This window comes from Rhipicephalus sanguineus, chromosome 4 (genome assembly GCF_013339695.2).
Source record: "Rhipicephalus sanguineus isolate Rsan-2018 chromosome 4, BIME_Rsan_1.4, whole genome shotgun sequence".
NCBI classification, from domain to species: Eukaryota; Metazoa; Arthropoda; class Arachnida; order Ixodida; family Ixodidae; genus Rhipicephalus; species Rhipicephalus sanguineus.
Genome location: NC_051179.1, coordinates 12,331,264 through 12,351,425, shown reverse-complemented (window position 1 = coordinate 12,351,425; position 20,162 = coordinate 12,331,264). Strand labels below are relative to the sequence as shown.

Genomic DNA, 20,162 nt, shown 5'->3' with positions numbered 1-20,162 from the left:
TACGCATTTCAATTCAAATATCTCTAAGCATTGATCATCTTCACACTCAAAAGGCATGATGTACTTGTCTTGCTCCTTTATGAATTGTTCAAAACCATTCAGCAAATCTTGCAAACTAATCACCTTCAGTGCGTGCTTCTGTTGTTTCCTTGCACTTACCAAAAAAGTGCAAGATTTTTTTTAAAGTGTAATTAAGATGTTTGGTCAAATTTCTAATCTTTTTGAATGTTTCAAATTCTTAGAACACACATCTTTCAAATGATGAACATTAAAAGTGTAGTAATTGACTTAAGTTTCGAGCATTAGCACACCTCTGCTTAAGATCTTGTGTCACCGGTGTTGTTGATAAAAAAAATTTATAACGAACTTGACCTTGTTCTTTCGCCATCACTAAACTGACAAAAGGTGAGAAATGAAGCTCAGAAGGAAGCAGTGCAGTCAGCGTACAAGAATTATATATCAAGATTTTTCTCGACCAAGTCATGGGGACAATTTTAAAGTATGCATGCTCCTATTAGCTGCCTTTCTGCCTCAGTGAAAACATTTATTTGCATTACTTTTTGGTCCCCCTTCGTATGGTGGTAGTGTCTAGAGGATACTATCCAAAGAACTGGTCAGTTATTTCACTGACTCATATTGTATTGTTCATTCTTAGTTTACTCCAAACCTAACATTTAAGAATATGCTTGATTGTGCATGACTGTCCTGCGCTCAGTGCTTGGACGCGCTGCCTGTAACAGAGAGCAGCAGGTCTTTGTGTGTGTGCATGTGTCACTCCGAACAGCAGGGTGCCTTCAGCTGCGCTGATGGTTCTGAAAACTTAAGGGGCAATGCCACACTTGAAGCCATGGATCACTCATACAAAAACGGTGCTAAAAGATGGGACGAAGAAAGACACAGAGCATGGCGCTGTGTCCTTTTTTCGTCCTGTCTTTTTAGCGCTGTTTTTTAAAGGCAGAGCATTTCTTAGCGAACTTCTGCGAATTTGAGCTTGTCTATCTGTCTGTCTGTCTGTCTGTCTAGCCGCCTACGACTTTGTGCTCACCGAGCCGTTTCGTTAATGGGACGTATACCAAAATTGGTATGGCACAACATGACTATATGACGAACATAAACGATAGGCCATAACATGAAAATCATTACATGCACGTCATGAACGGCATGATTTACATGCCACGGTCTTGGTGCTCTTGCGGCCGTTTCGTTAACTTGATACATGCCAAAATTGGTATGACATGAGAAGATTGTAGGACAAACATAAGTGACAGGTCCTATCGTGCAAATCATGACACGCATGTCATGTACAGCATTATTTACAAGACATGGTCTCAGTGCGCTTGCAGCCATTAATTATATGGATAGATACCAAAAGTTACGACGAAGCATTTCTGTATGGCGAACATAAATGACAGCTGGTAACATGAAAATCATGACAGGCATGTCGTGTAGGGCATGATTTACATACCATGCTCATAGTGCGCTCGCGGCCGTTTCGCTAGCTTGATATACACCAAAATTGGTATTGCATGGCATGACTACGACGAACATAAATGACAGGTGATAACATGACAGTCATGACATGCATGTCGTGTAGGGCATGATTTACATGCCACACTCATGGTGCGCTCACGGCTGTTTCCCTTGCTTGATATACACCAAAACTGGTATTGTGTGACGTGACTGTATGACGGACATAAATAATGGGGTAGCTGAAAATCATGACATGCATGTTCTGAAGGGCATGGTTTACATGCCACGCTCATGGTGCGCTCACGGCCGTTTCACTAGCTTGATATACACCAAAATTGGTATTGCATGACCTGACTGTACGGCATGATTTACATGCCACGCTCATGGGCTGCTCGCAGCCGTTTTGCTAGCTTGACATACACCAACATTGGTATTGCGCGACGTGACTGTAGGATGAGCACAAATGACAGGTGGTAACAGGACAATCATGACATGCATGTCATGTACGGCCTGATTTACATGACACTGTCTTGGTGCGCTTCCGGCCGTTTTGTTAACTGGATACACACCAAAATTGCTATGGCATGACATGAGTGCGTGACGAACATAAATGACAGGTTATGCATTAGATATACCAGAATATACGTTTCATTGTACAGTATAGACCGCTTATAACGTAAGTCGCCGGAGTCGCGAATATCCGCACTATAAGCGGTACCGCACTATAACCAAAACAACCTTTTCAAAGGCTGCACTTGCGCAAAACGTGTTGAGCATGTAGCCTCGCGTGTCCGATAATCGACATATGCAATTGGGGCGCTTACAACCACTTAAATCTCCGAATGCATGTTCAAAAATTAACCGCCAAAGACCCGCATTGCCAACGAAATGAACACGGGGGAAAAAGCAAACAAAACAAAAGTGCCATCGCGGAAATTCGCCGACTACGTTTCAGGCCACCTCGAGGTATGCGCATTACACAGAAACCATGTCTAATCGCGACCGAAATTTCACGTGCTGAGCGCGGTACCGATCGTTCGATTTCACGGGCGCGCACGCGATGTCCAAGACATTGCAATCGAATCCGGAACCACCATTCGAGAGTCGCTTGTGCCAACCATGCCCTCGTTTTCATTAACGATATGATTCCCTTCCCTTCAAGTGCAGCCATCGCAAAAAGTTTCGTTGATTCCGCACCAAACCGCAACTTTCATCGCCCGCGACCGCTACCGAAAAGCAACCAAGGCTGATTAGGCCTAACCTGCGGTTCAGCATGTTGTCGCGGGAAGTTTGTCCAAGACAACATGAAGGTCGGACGTCGAAAAGATCGCACTCAAGCACTAACCCAAGAACAGCGCGTGTGATACGAAGTTTCGTGTTCGCGGCCAGGAGACCAACGGCGACAAAAGCCCGCCAAGTCCGCGCACTGGCAGAAAAGGCGAAAGCTCGCGTCATGAAGCCGCAAAACTTTTCAATTTGCGGACGAGGTAGCAAACGCGATATCTGTAGCAAGTGTGATAACGACGCTTTTCCCGACAGGAAACTTACTTTAAAGCGCACTTGATGAGGACGCGATCGTACGTTCCACGCATTCCACGCGGAACGCGCTGCCGGCAAGCTGCCGCGGAGCCTTGCCGCCGCCGGTGCAAAGGCTACTCCGTCGCCTAGGCAACCACCATCCTTCCCCACTCGGCGAGCCCGCATAGCGCTGCCGCGGTCTTTTTCCTCCCTCCGCCCCTCGTTCGTTCACTGTGCGTGCCCTCGCCCTTCGCAACGACCTCGTCGCTCCCTCCCCAGCGGCGTACCTCCTTTGAGAACCGCACCCGCTGCCGCGTTTGTTAGAAATATTTTCCTGCAACCGCATTATAAACGGTATTTCATCTTGGGGGACTGCACAATAAGCGGTATGCGTATACATGCGGTTCTATGGGAGGGTAAACGGGAGTCGAAAAAGACCGCATTATAACCGGTCCTGCACTATATGCGGTTACGTTATAAGTGGTCTGCACTGTATTAGACCGTACATGCATGAATGCTCTATAAACATGCAATATACAGTGAACTGGATGTCATGACATGAATACCTTCATTTGCCTCAAAGACAAACAAGGCGACGTATGCAGCTCTTTGCTGGCTGCTTCGCATTACATCGATTCCCACCGTGCGTGGGATGTGCCAGATTTTCTACGGGTAATTATAAACCAACCAGCCCAAGTGTGTACTCTACTGAATGAATCGCTCCTCCTCCTTTTCCAAGGGCACATAGAAGGATCCCGACTTGGCGCTTCAGTCTGCCTTTATCTGCCCAAGAATTTGCACAACTTTTTTACGGTGTCGAGTGCACTTATGACTTGTTTAGCCCATTACTTTGTATTATGATTTTTCCAGTGATCTAATTAAAGTTTTGGCTTCAGAAAGTTATAGGCATTTTGCGTGTTATCTGGCTGGCTAGCAACACGCCTTTTTTTGATTCTGTTAGAAAAGCCAACACGAGGCCAGCATGATAACAAAATATGAATTCTAGTGCACATTGTTAAAGACGGATATGGGCCTGATGTGACTCGCTAATTTTCACTCTATATGCTTGTCATTCTATTTGCAGTATAATGAGAATCGCCGGAAGCTCTTTGCAAACATGGGTGTGGTCTGCCCATTCCGCATCTCTGTCACCAGACCGCCACCTGAAGGCACAGTGGTGCGAGTGATGGCAGTCTATGCGCAGCCAGATGATGCCATGCACGTGGTCAAGCGCTGCCTTGTTCACAAATCTGAAACTGACAAAGACAACCACGGTGAGGAAGCTTGTTACGCTGGCTGCCGTGGTTAATTGGTCAGTACAGACGGAAATAGGAATACAGCAGAGATAAGATTAAGTGGTGAATGTATGAAGCTTGTAGTGCATGCTTCTTTTGCTATTGCAAAAGTCCATTCGCAGGTTCTTGATCAATTGGTGTGTGAATATCACATTTTTCTAACACAAATCGAATACCAAATTATCAAGTAAGATGCACGGACAGAAAAAACAATGGGATAGACGAACACTATATGTTTCTTTATGCACCACAGATTACCACACTTGTACCAACATGCCGAAGCAGCCACATTGTTGAAATTCACTATTTGTAATTGCATCAATTAACCAACATATGCCCACGCTATACTTCATTTCATAGAGCAGGTGCAACGCTGTGGAAGCTAGCGAGACTTCTTGCAGTAGATAGATGCCTTCACGCTTTTTTGGTGTTTCATTCGCAGCCTGTCGCGATGCATCATGCGCGGGCTCGTGCTCGGCTAGCACAAGCGTTTATAATGACAAAAGCCAAGCGCAAGACATGCGCACTCATACATCTTGTTAGTTGAACTTCTTGCATAGCTTCCACAGTGTATGCCATACATCAACCTGATGTCTTTCAGCCAAGAATATTGAACATTAAAGGCATGGATATACCGTATTTACTTGTATAATGAATGCACTTGCATAATGAACATGCGCCCAACTTTAATTGTCAAAATTTAGATTTTTTTTTCTCCCGCGTAATGAATGCACCCCCAACTTTGATCCCTTGCAGTATTGCGAACGAGCGCACTGTCGCTGTAACAGCTGCACAATTTTTGTTCTTTAAGTGTGTGTTTGTGTGTGTGTGCATGTACGTGTGTAATTATGCTAACCCCCTTCAGGTTGCTTCTCTGTGGCTTTAATGCTAACTTTGTGATGACAGCACAACATGTACAAAAGCTGTGAGCCATAAAGAGACGCAGTACACCGCAGCGTATGCGACAGCCCTGGGCGACCACACCCTGTCAGTCATTTCCTGCCAGACGTGCAGCTGCTCCCCTCCGGCACCCATCTCTGCACCCTGTGTTTTACATTTTTTACAGAATCCGTCTGGAGACGTAGCATAGTTTAAACTTTGATATCTTTATCAATGCTTCGCTTTTTGATGAAATGTAGCAATTTTCTGGGTGACTGGATTGTACACTTTGGGCTACTTTCTTTTTTTGTTTTGCCCCGTAAAGAACGTATGAGCCAGGTTCTGCGTTACATAATGGTGTGTCTTTTTTTAGAGAAGTGGTTTTCGTAGACATTTTTCTTTTTCTTTTTTTTGCAGGCCAAAATGCACCATGTGACCATCTTATCAGGTGTGTGAACCCAACAACGCAGTACCATGAAGATAAGTCAACTGGCCGTCACAGCATCACTGTCCTGTATGAGAAACCTGAAGGTGTGTGAGTCGCTTTTAGAAATTTGGCTACCAAGCTGTGGGGAGTGAACTCCGAATTGCGTTTCTTGTGCAGAGCAGTATGCGAGGTTCTTACTGGTGGAGTGGTTGTAGTTGTGGCTGCTACTGAAATTCTTGTTCCTCTTGTATTTTTAATCTAATATTACATTTAATGCTCGTCACAAAGAACTATAATAATCCAGCAGAAGAAAGGTCCTTCATACATACATGCAAACTTTCCTGATTTCCCTGGGAGACTCTTGCATGTAGAGCAATCCTCCCAGTTGAATGGGCACAGCCATACATCTCCAGAAAACAGCCCTAACCCCACCACATGAAGAAAATTAAAAAAAAAAAATAAGAAAAGGCAGCGTCAGTGCGAAAATTGCAGTGACTATTCTGTGGTCCAGACCACAGAATAGAGTGCAGCTTTATTCTGTGGACCAGGCCACAAAATAAAGCGCAGCCTTATTTTGTGGACCACACAATAAACTTGCGCGCTGTGGGCTGTGCAGAAATGTTCTGTAGCCCAAGCAGCCCACCTCTCTTGACGATGGTTTCTGCACACCAGACCACAGAATAGAGTGCCAATCTATTCTGTGGACCAGACCACAGGGTAAACTGCAGCTTTGTTCTGTGGTCTATAAAGTGCAGCTTTATTTTGTGTACCAGACCAAACAGACTTGTGCTGTGGACCGTGCGCACCAGACATCGCTGTAGCCCAAACAGCCCACCTCTCTTGACGACGGGTTTCTCTCCAAGCACCGGTCATCATTTTTATCGCTACGAGCGGGACAATGTTTAGTTCGACTCCCGAATGACGATTTATCAAGAACGAAGCGAGAAATACACCTGCCACAAGAGACAAGGCTGCACTGGCTGCACGAAGAGACATTTCTCCATTTCTCTACCGTCGATGTTGGCGATACCGATGGCACTTGTGGCTTTGTAGAAGGCAGCCGCTACTTTGGCGAGAAATGCGAAAAAAAGCGTAGCCTCTGAGACCTGCGTTTTTAAAACCGAAAACACTAAAAATACATCACGTGCCGATCTCGAAGGCCATGCTTTGCGGGCCCGCATGCAGTCGTGCGCGAACAGACAAGGAAGGGAATGCAAACATTACAACAAGACTGTCAAGTCACTTCGAATTCTCATTTTGGTGCCCTTGGCAATCAGCCTGTTTGAAAAACACTAGCCCATGCATTAAAACCTGCGGATCGCGCGTCAAATATACCGGTGAACTGACAGGCGCTGCGCAACGAACTAGAGCAACGCAATTTCGTCACCTGCGCGCGACGAGGGATTGGAACTTACAAGAACGCGGCCGAAAAATGATCAATATTTGTTAGGAAAAATGCACTTTCTGGGCTTCGGCGCGGGGCAGCGTTCGATATAGTGGATGTTTCGCTGTGCGGGAGTTCGATATACGTGCACACCAGCCCCATACTTTTGCATGGGAAATTCAAGGGGATTTCTCAACTGTTCGATATAGCCAATAATTCGATATATCCGAGTTCGATATATCCGGGATCGACTGTAGTAGGTTCTCGCCAATCTTATTGCGCTTTTTTTTTTTTTTTTTTGCTTGACATAGGTGTACTGTGGCGAAAGTGGCTTAAGCGTTGCGTACTCGATGGATCAAGGCCAGAAAATTTTATACACGCTGTCAATTGTTATTGTTTTCTTTTCGCTGTGGCGTTAGCATTCTTTTACGGGTGATTTATGGCTGCGCCCATTCAGAAGGATTGCTCAAAATTCGAGTCTCCCGTGCAAATGTTAGTGCACTTTTTCACATGACACAAACGTACTGTGGTGAAAGTGACTTTAGTGTTCTGCACGCGATAGAAATCAGGTTCACGAAATTTTAGAACCGCTGTCCTTTGTTATCATTATACGCCTTCGTTTTGCTGCTTCCGTTCACAATAACAAGTTTATCTGCAGCTGATATCAATTCTGGCATATGTCAAAACATTGGAATCTTTCACGCATACGCGTCTTCAATAGCGATTCACAAAACAGCGAGCACATACTGAGATTCGCTAGAAAAGCTGTCGTCAAGGGAGCTCGAGCGTTGGCAAATCGAAGTCTTCATGGGGTGCGTTCATTTCCTTCTGAGGGCATTAACAGTGCCTGTTCTGTGGACCAGACCACAGAATGAACCCTCGCAATTTGTGACAGAAAACCATCGTCAAGAGAGGTGGGCTGCTTGGGCTACAGTACATTCTGCACAGCCCACAGCGCGCAAGTTTATTGTGTGGTGCATAAAATAAGGCTGCGCTTTATTTGGTGGTCTGGTCCACAGAATAAAGCTGCACTCTATTCTGTGGTCTGGACCACAGAATAGTCTTCTAAAATTTCCTCTTTCGTTCTTTAATTTGTGGAAATGACATATAGTCTCCCTTAAGACAAACTTGTTAGAGTGAGCTTTAGGTTCTCAATATTGGTCGCGTTGAATTTGATTAGCTTTGCATCCTCAGCGTTTTGAGGGAGTGCAGCACCATGGTATAAGTTTCCACAGGTATGTTCAGCACCGGCCCCTGAATGCCATATTCACCGCCATAGACCCTTTTCATAATTGTAAAGCTAGCTTTCCTGCTATGCAGTTTGCCCAACTAATGGCGGCTAGTCACTTACTGCAAACGGCGTGTTCAAGCGCAGCTTGCTTGCGCTATGATGTAGAAAATGCCAACTCGGCTCTGTTCACATAAACACAGCATAATACACACGCCCCAGCATGTGCAACTAAAACCTCGTCTCCACTTGAAGTACGACAGGTGCCGCCATTAGTTGGGCGAATATGCAGCGCAGGGAAGCACACTTGCGGATTATGAAAAGGGTCTATTGTAGAGAAGCCGCTGAATTTGCATCAACAATATTCGTGGGGATATCAGGCGCTCCACAACTGGGTTGAGCTTGGGTAAGTGAGGTGGCGTGGGTGGGTACGCATACCCATTAGTAGTTCGGAAAGATGGGACCTGAACTTTCCAAAGGGAGCCTCTTTGGCAGGTGCTGCATACGTTGAAGGTTGTTACGTCAGCCTCGTGACTCTCTTCCTCCAACACTGGAACCCACACATCGTTCACAAAAGCGACGTCTTGCAAATGCCACAGATGATCACACAGAGAGGAGTGAGCCCCTGTTTCTGCAACGAGACATCACAGTGCAGATGCAGGGTCAGTTAGCCTCGCTACCAACAGAGAGGAAGAGGGGGAAAAGTCCGTAGATGGAGGCGCTCTGTTGACCTCCTCTCGCAGTTGTGACGGCACCCATTCACTTACGTGTTGCTTGAGTTCACGGAGTGAAGCGTCACTGTAATTTTTGCTGGTAGTGAGGCTGGCAAAGCAGCTGACCCGCTGCCCTTTGACCTCAGCATTGTGAAAGGAAATGTTTGGGGTCATTAAATGAGATGTGTTGGTGTTTGCCTGTCTGTCCAGACACCATGCCAGTTAATTTAATTACAGTTCAACCTTGCAATAATATCGCAGGGAAACTGAAAACTTTTGTTATCGTGATATGACACAGTACAAATAGGGAAACACTCAGCAAAATGAAAATTTCATGCGAAACTTCAGTTAGCATGCCTTGTCGACCCCTGCCATGTACCGTATAAACCGGACTATAGGTCGAGTGGGAATATAGGTCGACCCCTCAAGTTTAGGTGACCAAAAAAGAAAAAAAAGAAAACAACCCAAAACTGTTGAAACACATTTTTTTGCGAATCGGCGCACCGCTCACCCATCGTCGGAGCTCCCCTCAACCACCATCGCAGCTGTTCCTATTCGTCAGACGAAGCATCACTGTCTTCTCTGAAGACGAGAGTTTGTCGCTGGCCGTCTCCCACAGTGCGTTGTCTTCCGTGCCATCCAGCGCGTTGCTGATGCAACATTTCTTAAAACATTTTCTACCATGGAATCTGGCAAGGAACGCCAGGCGGAAAGCACCCATCCGCAGACGGTCGCAAGCGGAGGCCTCTTTAGGTGGCCTGTCAGCGTCTTCGGGTTGTCGCCGGACATCCACTCCTGGTACTCCAGCCGCACTCAGTCTTTGAACGACTTGTTCAACACAACGTCGAGCGGCTGGAGGGTGGACGTCATACCACCTGGTATCACGACGAGGTTCGTTTTAAATGCGAAGCATTTCTTAGCGAACTTCTGCGACTTTGAGCGTATCTATCTATCTACTCTATCTATCTATCTATCTATCTATCTATCTATCTAGCCGCCTACGACTTTGTGCTCTCCTGGCCGTTCCGTTAATCGGATGTATACCAAAATTGGTGTGTCATAACATGGCCTTATTACGAACATAAATGACAGGTCATATCATGAAAATCATGACACGCTTGTCATGAACAGCATGATTTACATTCCACGGCCTTTGGGCTCCCTGGCCGTTCCGTTAATCGGATGTGTACCGAAATTGGTGTGTCATAACATGGCCTTATCACGAACATAAATGACAGGTCATATCATGAAAATCATGACACGCATGTCATGAACAGCATGATTTACATTCCACGGCCTTTCGGCTCTTGCGGCCGTTCCGTTAATTTCATATATACCAAAATTGGTACGGCGTGACAAGAGTTCATGACGAATACAATGACAGGTCCTAACATGCAAATCATGACGCGCATGTCACGTGCAGCATGATTTACATGACATGGTCTCGGGGCGCTCGCGGCTGTTTAAATGAAGGGATACATATGAAAACTGGTATGACGAGACATTTCTGTATGACAAACATAAATGACAAGTGGTAACATGAAAATCATGATATGCATGTCATGTATGACATGATTTACATGCCACGCTCATGGCGCACTCGCGGCCGTTTCGCTAGATCGATATAACACCAAAATTTGGTACTGTGCGATGTGACTTTATGAGAACATGAATAACAGGTGGTAGCATGAAAACCATGACATCCATGACATGTATGTCATGATTTACATGCCACGCTCATGGTGCATTCGCGTCCGTTTCGCTTGCGTGATGTACACCAAAATGGTGTTACGCCATACCTATCCATGACATGTATGTCATGATTTACATGCCACGCTCATGGTGCATTCGCGTCCGTTCGCTTGCGTGATGTACACCAAAATTGGTGTTCCGCGGACCGACAGTGTGACGAACGGTAAGTGAGCGTGGTAGCATGAAAATCATGACATGCAAGTCATGTACGACCTGATTTACATGCCACGCTCATGATGCACTAGCGGCAGTTTCAGTAGATTGATATACACCAGAATTGGTATTGCGCGATGTGACTGTATGAAGAACATGAATGACAGTTGGTAAGATGAAAACCTGACATGCATGTCATGTATGTCATGGCTTAATTGCCACGCTCATGATGCATTCGCGGCCGCCTTCGCTAGCTCGATGTCCACCAAAATTGGTATTGCGCGAAGCGACTGTATGACGCAGGTAAAGGAGACGAACATGAAAATCATGACATGCATGACATGCACGACATGATTTACATGTCATGCTCATGACGCACTCGTGCCGTTTTGCTTGCTTGACATACACCAAAATTGGTATTGCGTGACGCGACTGCATGACGAACGTAAATGAGAGGTGGTAACATAGAAATCATGACATGCAGGTTATGTATGTCATGATTTACATGTCACGCTCATTGTGCATTCCCGGCCGTTTCGCTAGCTTGGTATACACCAAAATTGGTATTGCGCGACGCCACTGTATGCTGACCAACGTAAATGAAAGGTGGTAACATGATAATCATGACATGCATGAAATGTACGAGGGTATGATTTACAGTGTTGCCATGCTCATGGCGCACTCGTGGCCGTTTCTCTAGATTGATATGCACCAAAATTGGTATTGCGCTTGGATGTGACTGTATGAAGAACATGAATAACAGGTGATAACATGAAAACTATGACATGCATGCCATGTATGCAGTGATGTGATAGCTGCGCAATTGCGCCAAACTGCGCCAAGACGTGAAAGCTGCTACATCCTGCTACATCTCCGCTGTTTTGCGCCAAAACTGCGCCAAACTATAAGCACGAACAATCAGCGGAAAACGTGAACATTTTAGGCGTGATTGTGCACCGCCGGCGGCAAAGCACACTCCAAAGCTGCCGCGCGAGCGAAATTTTCGTGCCGTGAGAGGAATGTGTTCGTGCATCATTTTCTCGGCACGCTGCCCGGCGCCTTTTGGGGACATAACCATAACCGACATAACCCTCTCCAGACTGCTGCAAATTGGCGTGACCCCCCAAAAACTTCCGTGCACCTTTAGAAGGAGCGGCTGCGCCGCGAGCTGCTGTGACCGCACCGCCGCAGCAACATAGAAGTAAAATTTCAGTTGTTAGTACAGCGACGTCCACGCCTGTCTTATTTTGTGCATCCTTTTTACTCGAACGAGTGTTATGCGCCTGTGTCCGATGCGGACAACCTTAAGGGGGGACATGACTTGTGGAGACCAAAAAATCATCAAAGAAAAAAGTGTTTTTTAAATTATATTATTGACATCTACAGCTATTATTTCGCATGTAAAGCCTAAGAGAAGTCTTATTAGACCAGTCATTTCATCTGTGTCAGTTTACGGATCTGTGCAACGAGTACAAGCAGCTGAATGTTAAATGTTTTTGGGTCATTTATTTAGCTTGCCGGAGTGCATATCGTGTGTCATGATCTAGAACAGCTAGAGCATGTAATTACTTTTTTAACATAAAGCCACAAGCTGATGTATCACAAAGTGCTGAGAGCAGAATTGGCTAATTGTTCGCGCTGCATCATAGATTTTTTAAAATTGATTTGTTTTCCTTCTTTATGGTAGTCATGGTACAAACATTGAATTTCGATCATCTCGGCAGAATGACTAGTTATGATCCGATCTGAAAACTGTTTGCAGCGTTGCACTTAGTGCATACAGTAGTATCTAGCTATCTGATAATGTTCACTTTCTGCTGAACGGCTTTTCTCCTATTGTCTCCGGAAACAATAGAGAGGTCACGCTTGTGTATCTCGTAAACCAGTTTGCTTACAAGAAAAATATTGTATATTTGAAATCAGCATGAAAAACGTTCAACAAGTCATTTAGCATCAGGTTTGGACATAAGAAAGAAAAGGTACGCAAGCCACTGATGACTCACCTACTAACTCGTGAGAATGTTGCGGATTCACACTTCATATCGACATGCTACACAAGAGGCACGCCACGAAGATGCGTCGAATTCAGCAGGTGCTGAAAACTCCGCCTTGCCCGGTTACGCATGTGCAGCCTGCGCGCGCCGTAAACTCTTTAGGAGCGGACGGCCTCGCGGAAACCCACGCGCGAATCCACTGTGTCGAATGGGCCGAAATTTGGATGTTCCGAACTCTTTTCCGCGACTTTCGCGGCGGGTGATCACACTTTGGTACCGAATCCGTCGAGCGACGGACCCAGCAGAATGCTGTTAGCTTCGGAAGTACGCGCGCGGCCAGTGCACACACTGTCAGAACTGTGGTTAGTGCCTCGTTTGCACACCTGGCGAAGACCCCACGCATTCGCCTCAACGAGATATAAACATGTATGTTCGCTGACGGGACTCCGAAAGTGCACATGCGTCCAACGCCCACCCAGTCCAAGTGGCGCTGCTTCGACGTCGTCGGGGTGAATGTAGGTCAACTGTATCTGTGATGAAGGATTGTGCGGTGTTTACAGTTTACAGCTGACAAACTTACGCGCCGCGAACGAGTATGCGCGGAGGTGTGAAACTGACGGATAATCCGTAGACATTTAGAACGCCAATAAAGGAAAGCGGTAGACAGCTGCAAGAACGCTCTAGTTACCGATTATGGCATACAGAGCCGTGATCAAAATGACACTTGACCACATCTGCCTCGCCCTGGTGCCCCCACTGGTACCGACGACGAAGCACTGCCGTTCGCAGACGCGGAGCTAATTCTTGCGTCGCACGGGCGAATGCGCACCGCTGAACGGTTTAGACAGCGACGAATAAGTCAATGGCAGCGACGATACCAAACGAAACAGCTTAAAGAAACGAAAAATAAGCAAACACAGGCTTTAGCAGGGACCTCACACCCAACAGATAGCGCGCCGGTTCGAGTACGCGCAGCCCAAGATGGCGATTTCGTGGTTTGAAATCCCAGGTCTTGCGTTAGACGGCGCGCATTTCAATATGGCGCCTCCCTGGCGTGAGAATCTTGAAAGGTAGTTGGGAAACCCTACCTGCATTGTTAGTTTGGCCACTCTAAGCCATGGTATAAGACCGCAACGCCAATGGCACTGCATTGACACCAATGAAGGTGGTAACATGATAATCAGACATGCATGAACTTTTTATTTCGACATGATTTACATGCCATGCTCATGGCGCACTCGTGGCCGTTTCGCTAGATTGATGCACCAAAATTGGTATTGCGCGATGTGACTGTATGAAGAACATGAATAACAGGTGATAACATGAAAACTATGACATGCATGCCATGTATGTCATGACTTACATGCCACGCTCATGGTGCATTCGCGGCCGTTTCGATAGCTTGATATACACCAAAACTGGTATTGCGCGATGAGACTGTATGATGAACATTAGTGACAGGTGGTAACATGAAAAACCATAATATTCATGTCATGTATGGCATGATTTACATGCTCTACTCATGGTGCACTCGCGGCCATTTCGCTCCTTTGATATACACCAAAATTGGTATTGCGCGATGTGACCTGTATGACGAACATAAATGAGAGGTCTTACATGCGAATCATGTTATGCATGTCATGTACGGTATGATTTACATGCCACTGTCATGGTGCGCTTTCGGCCGTTTTGTTAACGTGATATATACCAAAATTGGTATGGCATGACACGAGTGCGTGATGAAACATAAACGACAGGTCATGCATTTATATACCAGAACATGTGTTTCATTGGCATGGTGTACACTAGATTGTGCATGCATGCGTGCATGGCAAACATGCGATATATGGTGGACTAGATGCCATGGCATGAATGATTTCATTTGGCTCAAAGACAAACAAGGCGATGTATGCAGCTCTTTGCTGGCTGCTTCGCATTACATCGATTCCCACAGTGCGTGGTATCTGCCGAATTTTTTTTCATCGCTGAGTGCGCGTTTCACAGCGTCAGTCAGGTGACCACGAAATGCATCCAACACAAGCATGCTGCGAGGACGCAGCGGTGCACCTGGCCAATGGTTCCAGGACTACTCGTACAGTAAAGCTCGTTAATTCGGATTTCTAGGGACCCGAAAAAATGTCCGAATTAACCGAATGTCCGAATTATCGAATGGTCGAAATAACACAATAAATGCACTAGTTTTTTCAACATACCTTTACTTAACAAAGTAATCGCGGATGCTTGTCTGTTTTCGAGCAGATATTCGCGCGGACACAATTTTTCTGAGCCCTTCAAGGTGCTCAGCAGCTCGCATGATGTCTGCAGTGTCCGCAAGTTTCACCCGTCATCCACGCTTTTCGGTTGGCACGGTAATCCACAGGAAGATTGTTGATGTTCTTAAAGCAGCGTGGCTTTGAACCTTTCCGATAACGAGAAGCAGCAAGCGCTCTGTTCCCGTCACGTTGGTGGCTAAAAGTACGGTTACTCGTTCCTTGCTTCTTTTGCCGCCGATACAAGGATCCCCCCCCTTCATCACTCTTCATCACTTCTTGTCGGGAGAGCCCATTATTCAGAGCACGCAAAATTTCTACTTTGGTGGTGAAGTCCTTGGCCTCGTACTTGGGCTGCTTCGCCGGCTTTGCCATCGGCGTGGAGTGCGGTCACACGAGAAGTCAGCACAAAGCACCAGCAACGATCAAGCTAAAGGAGCCGTAGTGAAACGTTCCTCGATAAATCGGCGATCAACGATGCAGCACACCAACGGGAACAAAGCAACAAAACCCACACGCGAAAAAAAAGGCGTTCAAGCAGTCTCAATCCAAGCCAAGTCGATAATTGATGTCCATGGCGATGCTGCGTTTGAGCTTTACTTTTGTTCCGAATTGTTCTTTTTTCGTTTTCGAGCCTCGCCAGCGCCCGAAAGTCGTCGAATTATCCGATTTGCGGTCAATCTGGCCGAAATAACGAGCGCCCAGTCTCATAGAGTGATGCGTATATTTACAGGGACCAGATGACGTGTCCGAATTAACCGATTTTCCGAATTAACGAGAGTCCAATTAACGAGCTTTTACTGTATCTATTCGAGCATCATGGCCTTGTCCATGTATCCTTTTGGGTTGATGCGAACGATAACACCGGGCGGGAACGCTTCCTTCGGCATTGTTTTTCGTTTGAAAAATGACGAAGGGCGGCAGCTTTCTACCGCTGCCTGTACAAGGCAGCATGATGGTGAAGCGCGAGTGCGGTTGCCAGTGGTCCTATAGCTTCACATCCTTGGCGCCGCGCTGCGTGATCGTCGTCGATGAAGGCATGTCAAACCACATGGGGGTCTCATCGGCGTTGCCGATTTGACCCCATCATGAAGTTTCGGCTCCCTAAGCCGGTTCACGAAGCGCTGGAAGTTTACAAGCTTGTCCTCAAACTCCTCCGGCAACTTTTGACAGATGGATGTGCGTTGGCGGAGAGAAAATCCTTTACGTCTCATGAATCGACGCAACCATGAGTTTGGTGCATCGAACTCTTCTCTCGTGAGCCCAGCTTCTCGAGCGAGCTCCACGGCTTTGTGCGAATGGTATCCACGGTCATTGGCAACGAGCGCGCACAAACTTCTCGCACAAAGTCCGTGAGCGTATCTTCCAGCTGCGGATGAACCGCACTTCGTCCACGAAACGACGTTTTCCGAGGGTTGCACTTCTGCAGCTTCGCTTTCTGCACTCTCCAGTAGCGAACCGCTTTTTTCTGAAACAACCAAAGCTCCACTGAGCGGCCATGTTGCCGTTTGCTTCAGCGAACTCAACAACATTTAGTTTAAATGCAGCTGAGAAAGAACTGCCTCCTCGTGCCGCTGCTCATATTCAATGAACGAAAAAAAAATAACACTAAAAATCAAACGCCTGCTATTGGATTTGGATGTGGATACGGCCGTGTGTGGCTTCCCACACAAGTTGCCAGACGCAACGCACGGTCGGCTAAACACTGCTATATAAGACGAGGGGTGACTATAGCTCGTTGTTTTATTGAAAAAATCTCGACTTACATTCCTGTTTATGGTTGTAACGCATAGATCTTCACCATGCAGCAAGTATTCAATGGTGACATGTCATCATGCATTCTGAGGAACGACCTAATCGTGTTGAAAGCGTCCAGCACATTCCATGCATTATTTGTATTCTCCCTGTGGCTTGTGCTGTGGAAGCAGACAATGCAGTGCACCATTGTAGCCACGGCAACCACTCCTCCTCATGCTGATTGGTCAGGTCATGTGCTGCTGTCGTAGAACGTCTCGAAAAGTGCCCCGTACCTATTGTTCGAACGGCAAGAGAAGCTTGGCATGCGTAAGCACAACTGCTTGCACAGAGCAGTCAGAGAATGGAAAACAGTGAGCTGTCGTACCACTATCGTGAACGGCGATGGGTTCTTGCATGAAAAGAAGCAGTCGAAACACGCAGCATGGTAGATGACTACTTGCAGTATGTGCAACTGCTTCCGGCACCGTGTCATAAACAAAAATGGTGGCACTCACGCAAGCACAACGTGATGGCACTTTGCGCAGTTCAGGTGTGGAGCGAATACATTGAGTACATTCTGGAGTGCGCTGACCTTGCACGAGACGATATGTGGGGAAACGTCCTGTCAGTTTTCATTGTTGCGGGATTATTTTGTTGTCGAGATATGTGATGCATTTGCCAGGACCGGAAAATATTTTGTTGTGAGGTTTTCATTGCTGCGCAATTTATTTAGTGTGGCTTTCGATTGTAGTACGCAAATGTTTTTCTCCGCCTACCCACATTGTTGTTCTTGTCTTGCAAGTGCCTCCTTTATGTCGCTTCGTCTTTTTTCTCCTTCTTCACTTTGCCTCTAGATCGCGTTGCTTTGCGTGGACACCCTCCACGACGCTGATTTCACAGATGGGGCTTGTATGCTTGCGCATAAGAAAGCTGTAGCGATGTGCAGCCCTAGCATGATGTGGCAGCATGCTTAGATTGATGAGTTTCGAGAAGAGTGGGGAGCTGCTGATAAACTTGCCACCTTTGTGCTGCGAATAATCTGCTGTTATGCATTATAAGTAGGCTTTATTTAGTGCAGGTAAATGCTATTTGTTGTCAACCAGTGTTCAGAAATGTCAAACAAAAGGTGCACTACTGCGTTTTGTATAATTACCGTGTGCAGACTGATTCATTTATATCATTTTCAATGTTTTTATTGTTCTTGCAATTGTGTTTCTATTAAACAGCTGCATATGAATAGTTCCACCATCTTAAAACCATTCCAAGAGGTAATGATTTTACAGATTTGACCTACTTGTCAAATCTGTGTACAATGTGTAACAAGAACATTGTGCATGTGCAACATTGCACAGTGTTCTTACGTTCCTCCTTTTTCCCTTGCGTTCACTTTGTCAACAGTGCTTTTGTTGTCATGCTTGTATGCCCAGCTGAACAGCAGTACACGGTCTACCATCTGCGCTTCATGTGCCTCAGTTCATGCCATACAGGCATAAACCGGCGTGGTGTCAAGCTTGTATGGACCCTTGAGAACAAGTGAGTCAATATTGACTATGCTTGAGAGTAGGTTGTCATGTTGGAATTGGCTTTTGAACAGTATGGTCTTTCAGCTCGTATTGGTTGGTAATGGAGCTAAGCAGCATGTAAAAATAATGGATATTTGGGCACGAATACATACCATCTGTTCTTGTAGCATGAAAATCTGTTGCTGCCATTAATAGTTAAGAAAGGTTGGCAAAAACTCATGTCAACAAGCAGATGTAGAACCAGCGATGCAACTACATAACGAATTGCAACGCTTTGTGATTGATCAGGTATTTGCAATTATGCAACAGCGATTGTCTCGCTTTCATGCTGTTAATGCTGACCAACTTGGGCACAAAAGCAGTGGCCTACTTCCTGAGGCCAGCGGCAAATGCATCTGTTCCGCGCCGATCAAGTCAGTCTTGATATTGCCAGCTGCCCACAGGAAAGTGAATGCAGGCAGGGAGCGCGGACCAGTTAAGGCTCGACTGCATCCAACTTCCTGCCATCAGAACATTGAAATTGTGATGCCAGCAGCCGCCTGTTTGTCTTTGCATGTGTGGGAAGCTGATGAAGGCATGCTTCATGTCCTCACGATGGTGTTCACGGCCAATTGTTTGACCTGAATGTTTGTTCTGTGTGCATGGCCTTTACTAGACCATGCCCTTGGTTCACACATGTGCAAGATAACCACTGTATTTCATGACAAAGTGTAATTAGACTGCTGTGACTGTCATTGCAACGGGGTACTATTGAGTGCCTCTTCTAATTATTATTCCCACCCTCCCCCCCCCCCCAATTTTCTTTTTTTTTGAGGAAGATTACACAAGACTTACTCACTTTGAACGGTGTTATGCTTATTTCCTGTAACCTTGCATTGACACTTTATTGGTCATGTGGTTACATGTACGCTAACTCAATTGAACTATTAGAGATTTCTGCACTGTAACAATTTAAATGAGTGAAGTTTTGATATATTGAAGCGATATCAGCGATTTTATGGACTTCAATCAATCAATGTTTAACTATAATATGTTGAAAACAATACACTATTAAGCTGTTCGCGCGAAATCTCTGAGTGCATAAAAATATATCTGGTAGCTGCCAGGAAGCACATCATCAAGATAAAGAGTCGGGCTCATGACTGTGACGGCCTAAGTTCACATGTTAGACAATTTTTTATTATTTCCTTTTTCTTTTTAAACAGCAGTACTGTATTACAGAAAGAAAAAGAACCTTTTGTACTCGCCATGGTTGATAGGTTAGGGTAGTTGGTGCCATACAATAGCAGGCACCATGTTTCAAAACAGTCCTTGTTTTCATTGAGTCGCACGTAGCTGATAAACGAAAGAAGGGGAATTTTTTAAGGGCTCGTTTTTGTTTGCTAGACACAATATTAATTAGAACTAACAGACAAGAAAGCCAAGGAAAGTATAGGGGATGTTATTGAAGTAAGTGTGATGTAAATGTGAAGAAGGTAAAGTGGACGAAAAGATAACTTGCCGCCGGCAGGGCCGAGTGGAAATAAGACTCAAGGTGCTAGAAAAATTCCGTCTCCATCACAGACTGTGCAACTGCGCACAGTGGCAATATCAAGAATTGTGTCTTGTCTGTTAGTTCTAAAAATGTAGCTTGTATACACACCATGCATTGGAAAAAGCCAGACAAGTTGTTCACTTTGCCGCCATGTCCCCTATCATATACCGATTTACCCAAATCTAACGCGCCCCCGATTTTAACGCGCACCCTAATTTGGCAACAGAAAAAAACATGAGAGACCCAATTCTAACGCTCACCCAATCGGAAAAAAAGAGCAAAAAA

General features: G+C 45.8%; 1 protein-coding gene across 4 annotated transcripts in view; it reads left to right on the top strand.

Annotated features, from left to right (window-relative positions):
- Nucleotides 1-20,162, top strand: part of LOC119389401 (tumor protein p73) — a gene marked incomplete at its 3' end in the record, with an annotated part of 102,865 nt that overhangs the window by 46,482 nt on the left and 36,221 nt on the right. For 3 of the 4 annotated variants that reach the window (XM_049414420.1, XM_049414419.1, XM_037656633.1), the window contains 3 exon segments: nucleotides 4,073-4,262; nucleotides 5,580-5,693; nucleotides 18,248-18,353. In XM_049414420.1, coding sequence (XP_049270377.1) covers nucleotides 4,073-4,262; nucleotides 5,580-5,693; nucleotides 18,248-18,353 — 410 coding nt within the window. 4 annotated transcript variants of the gene reach the window in all.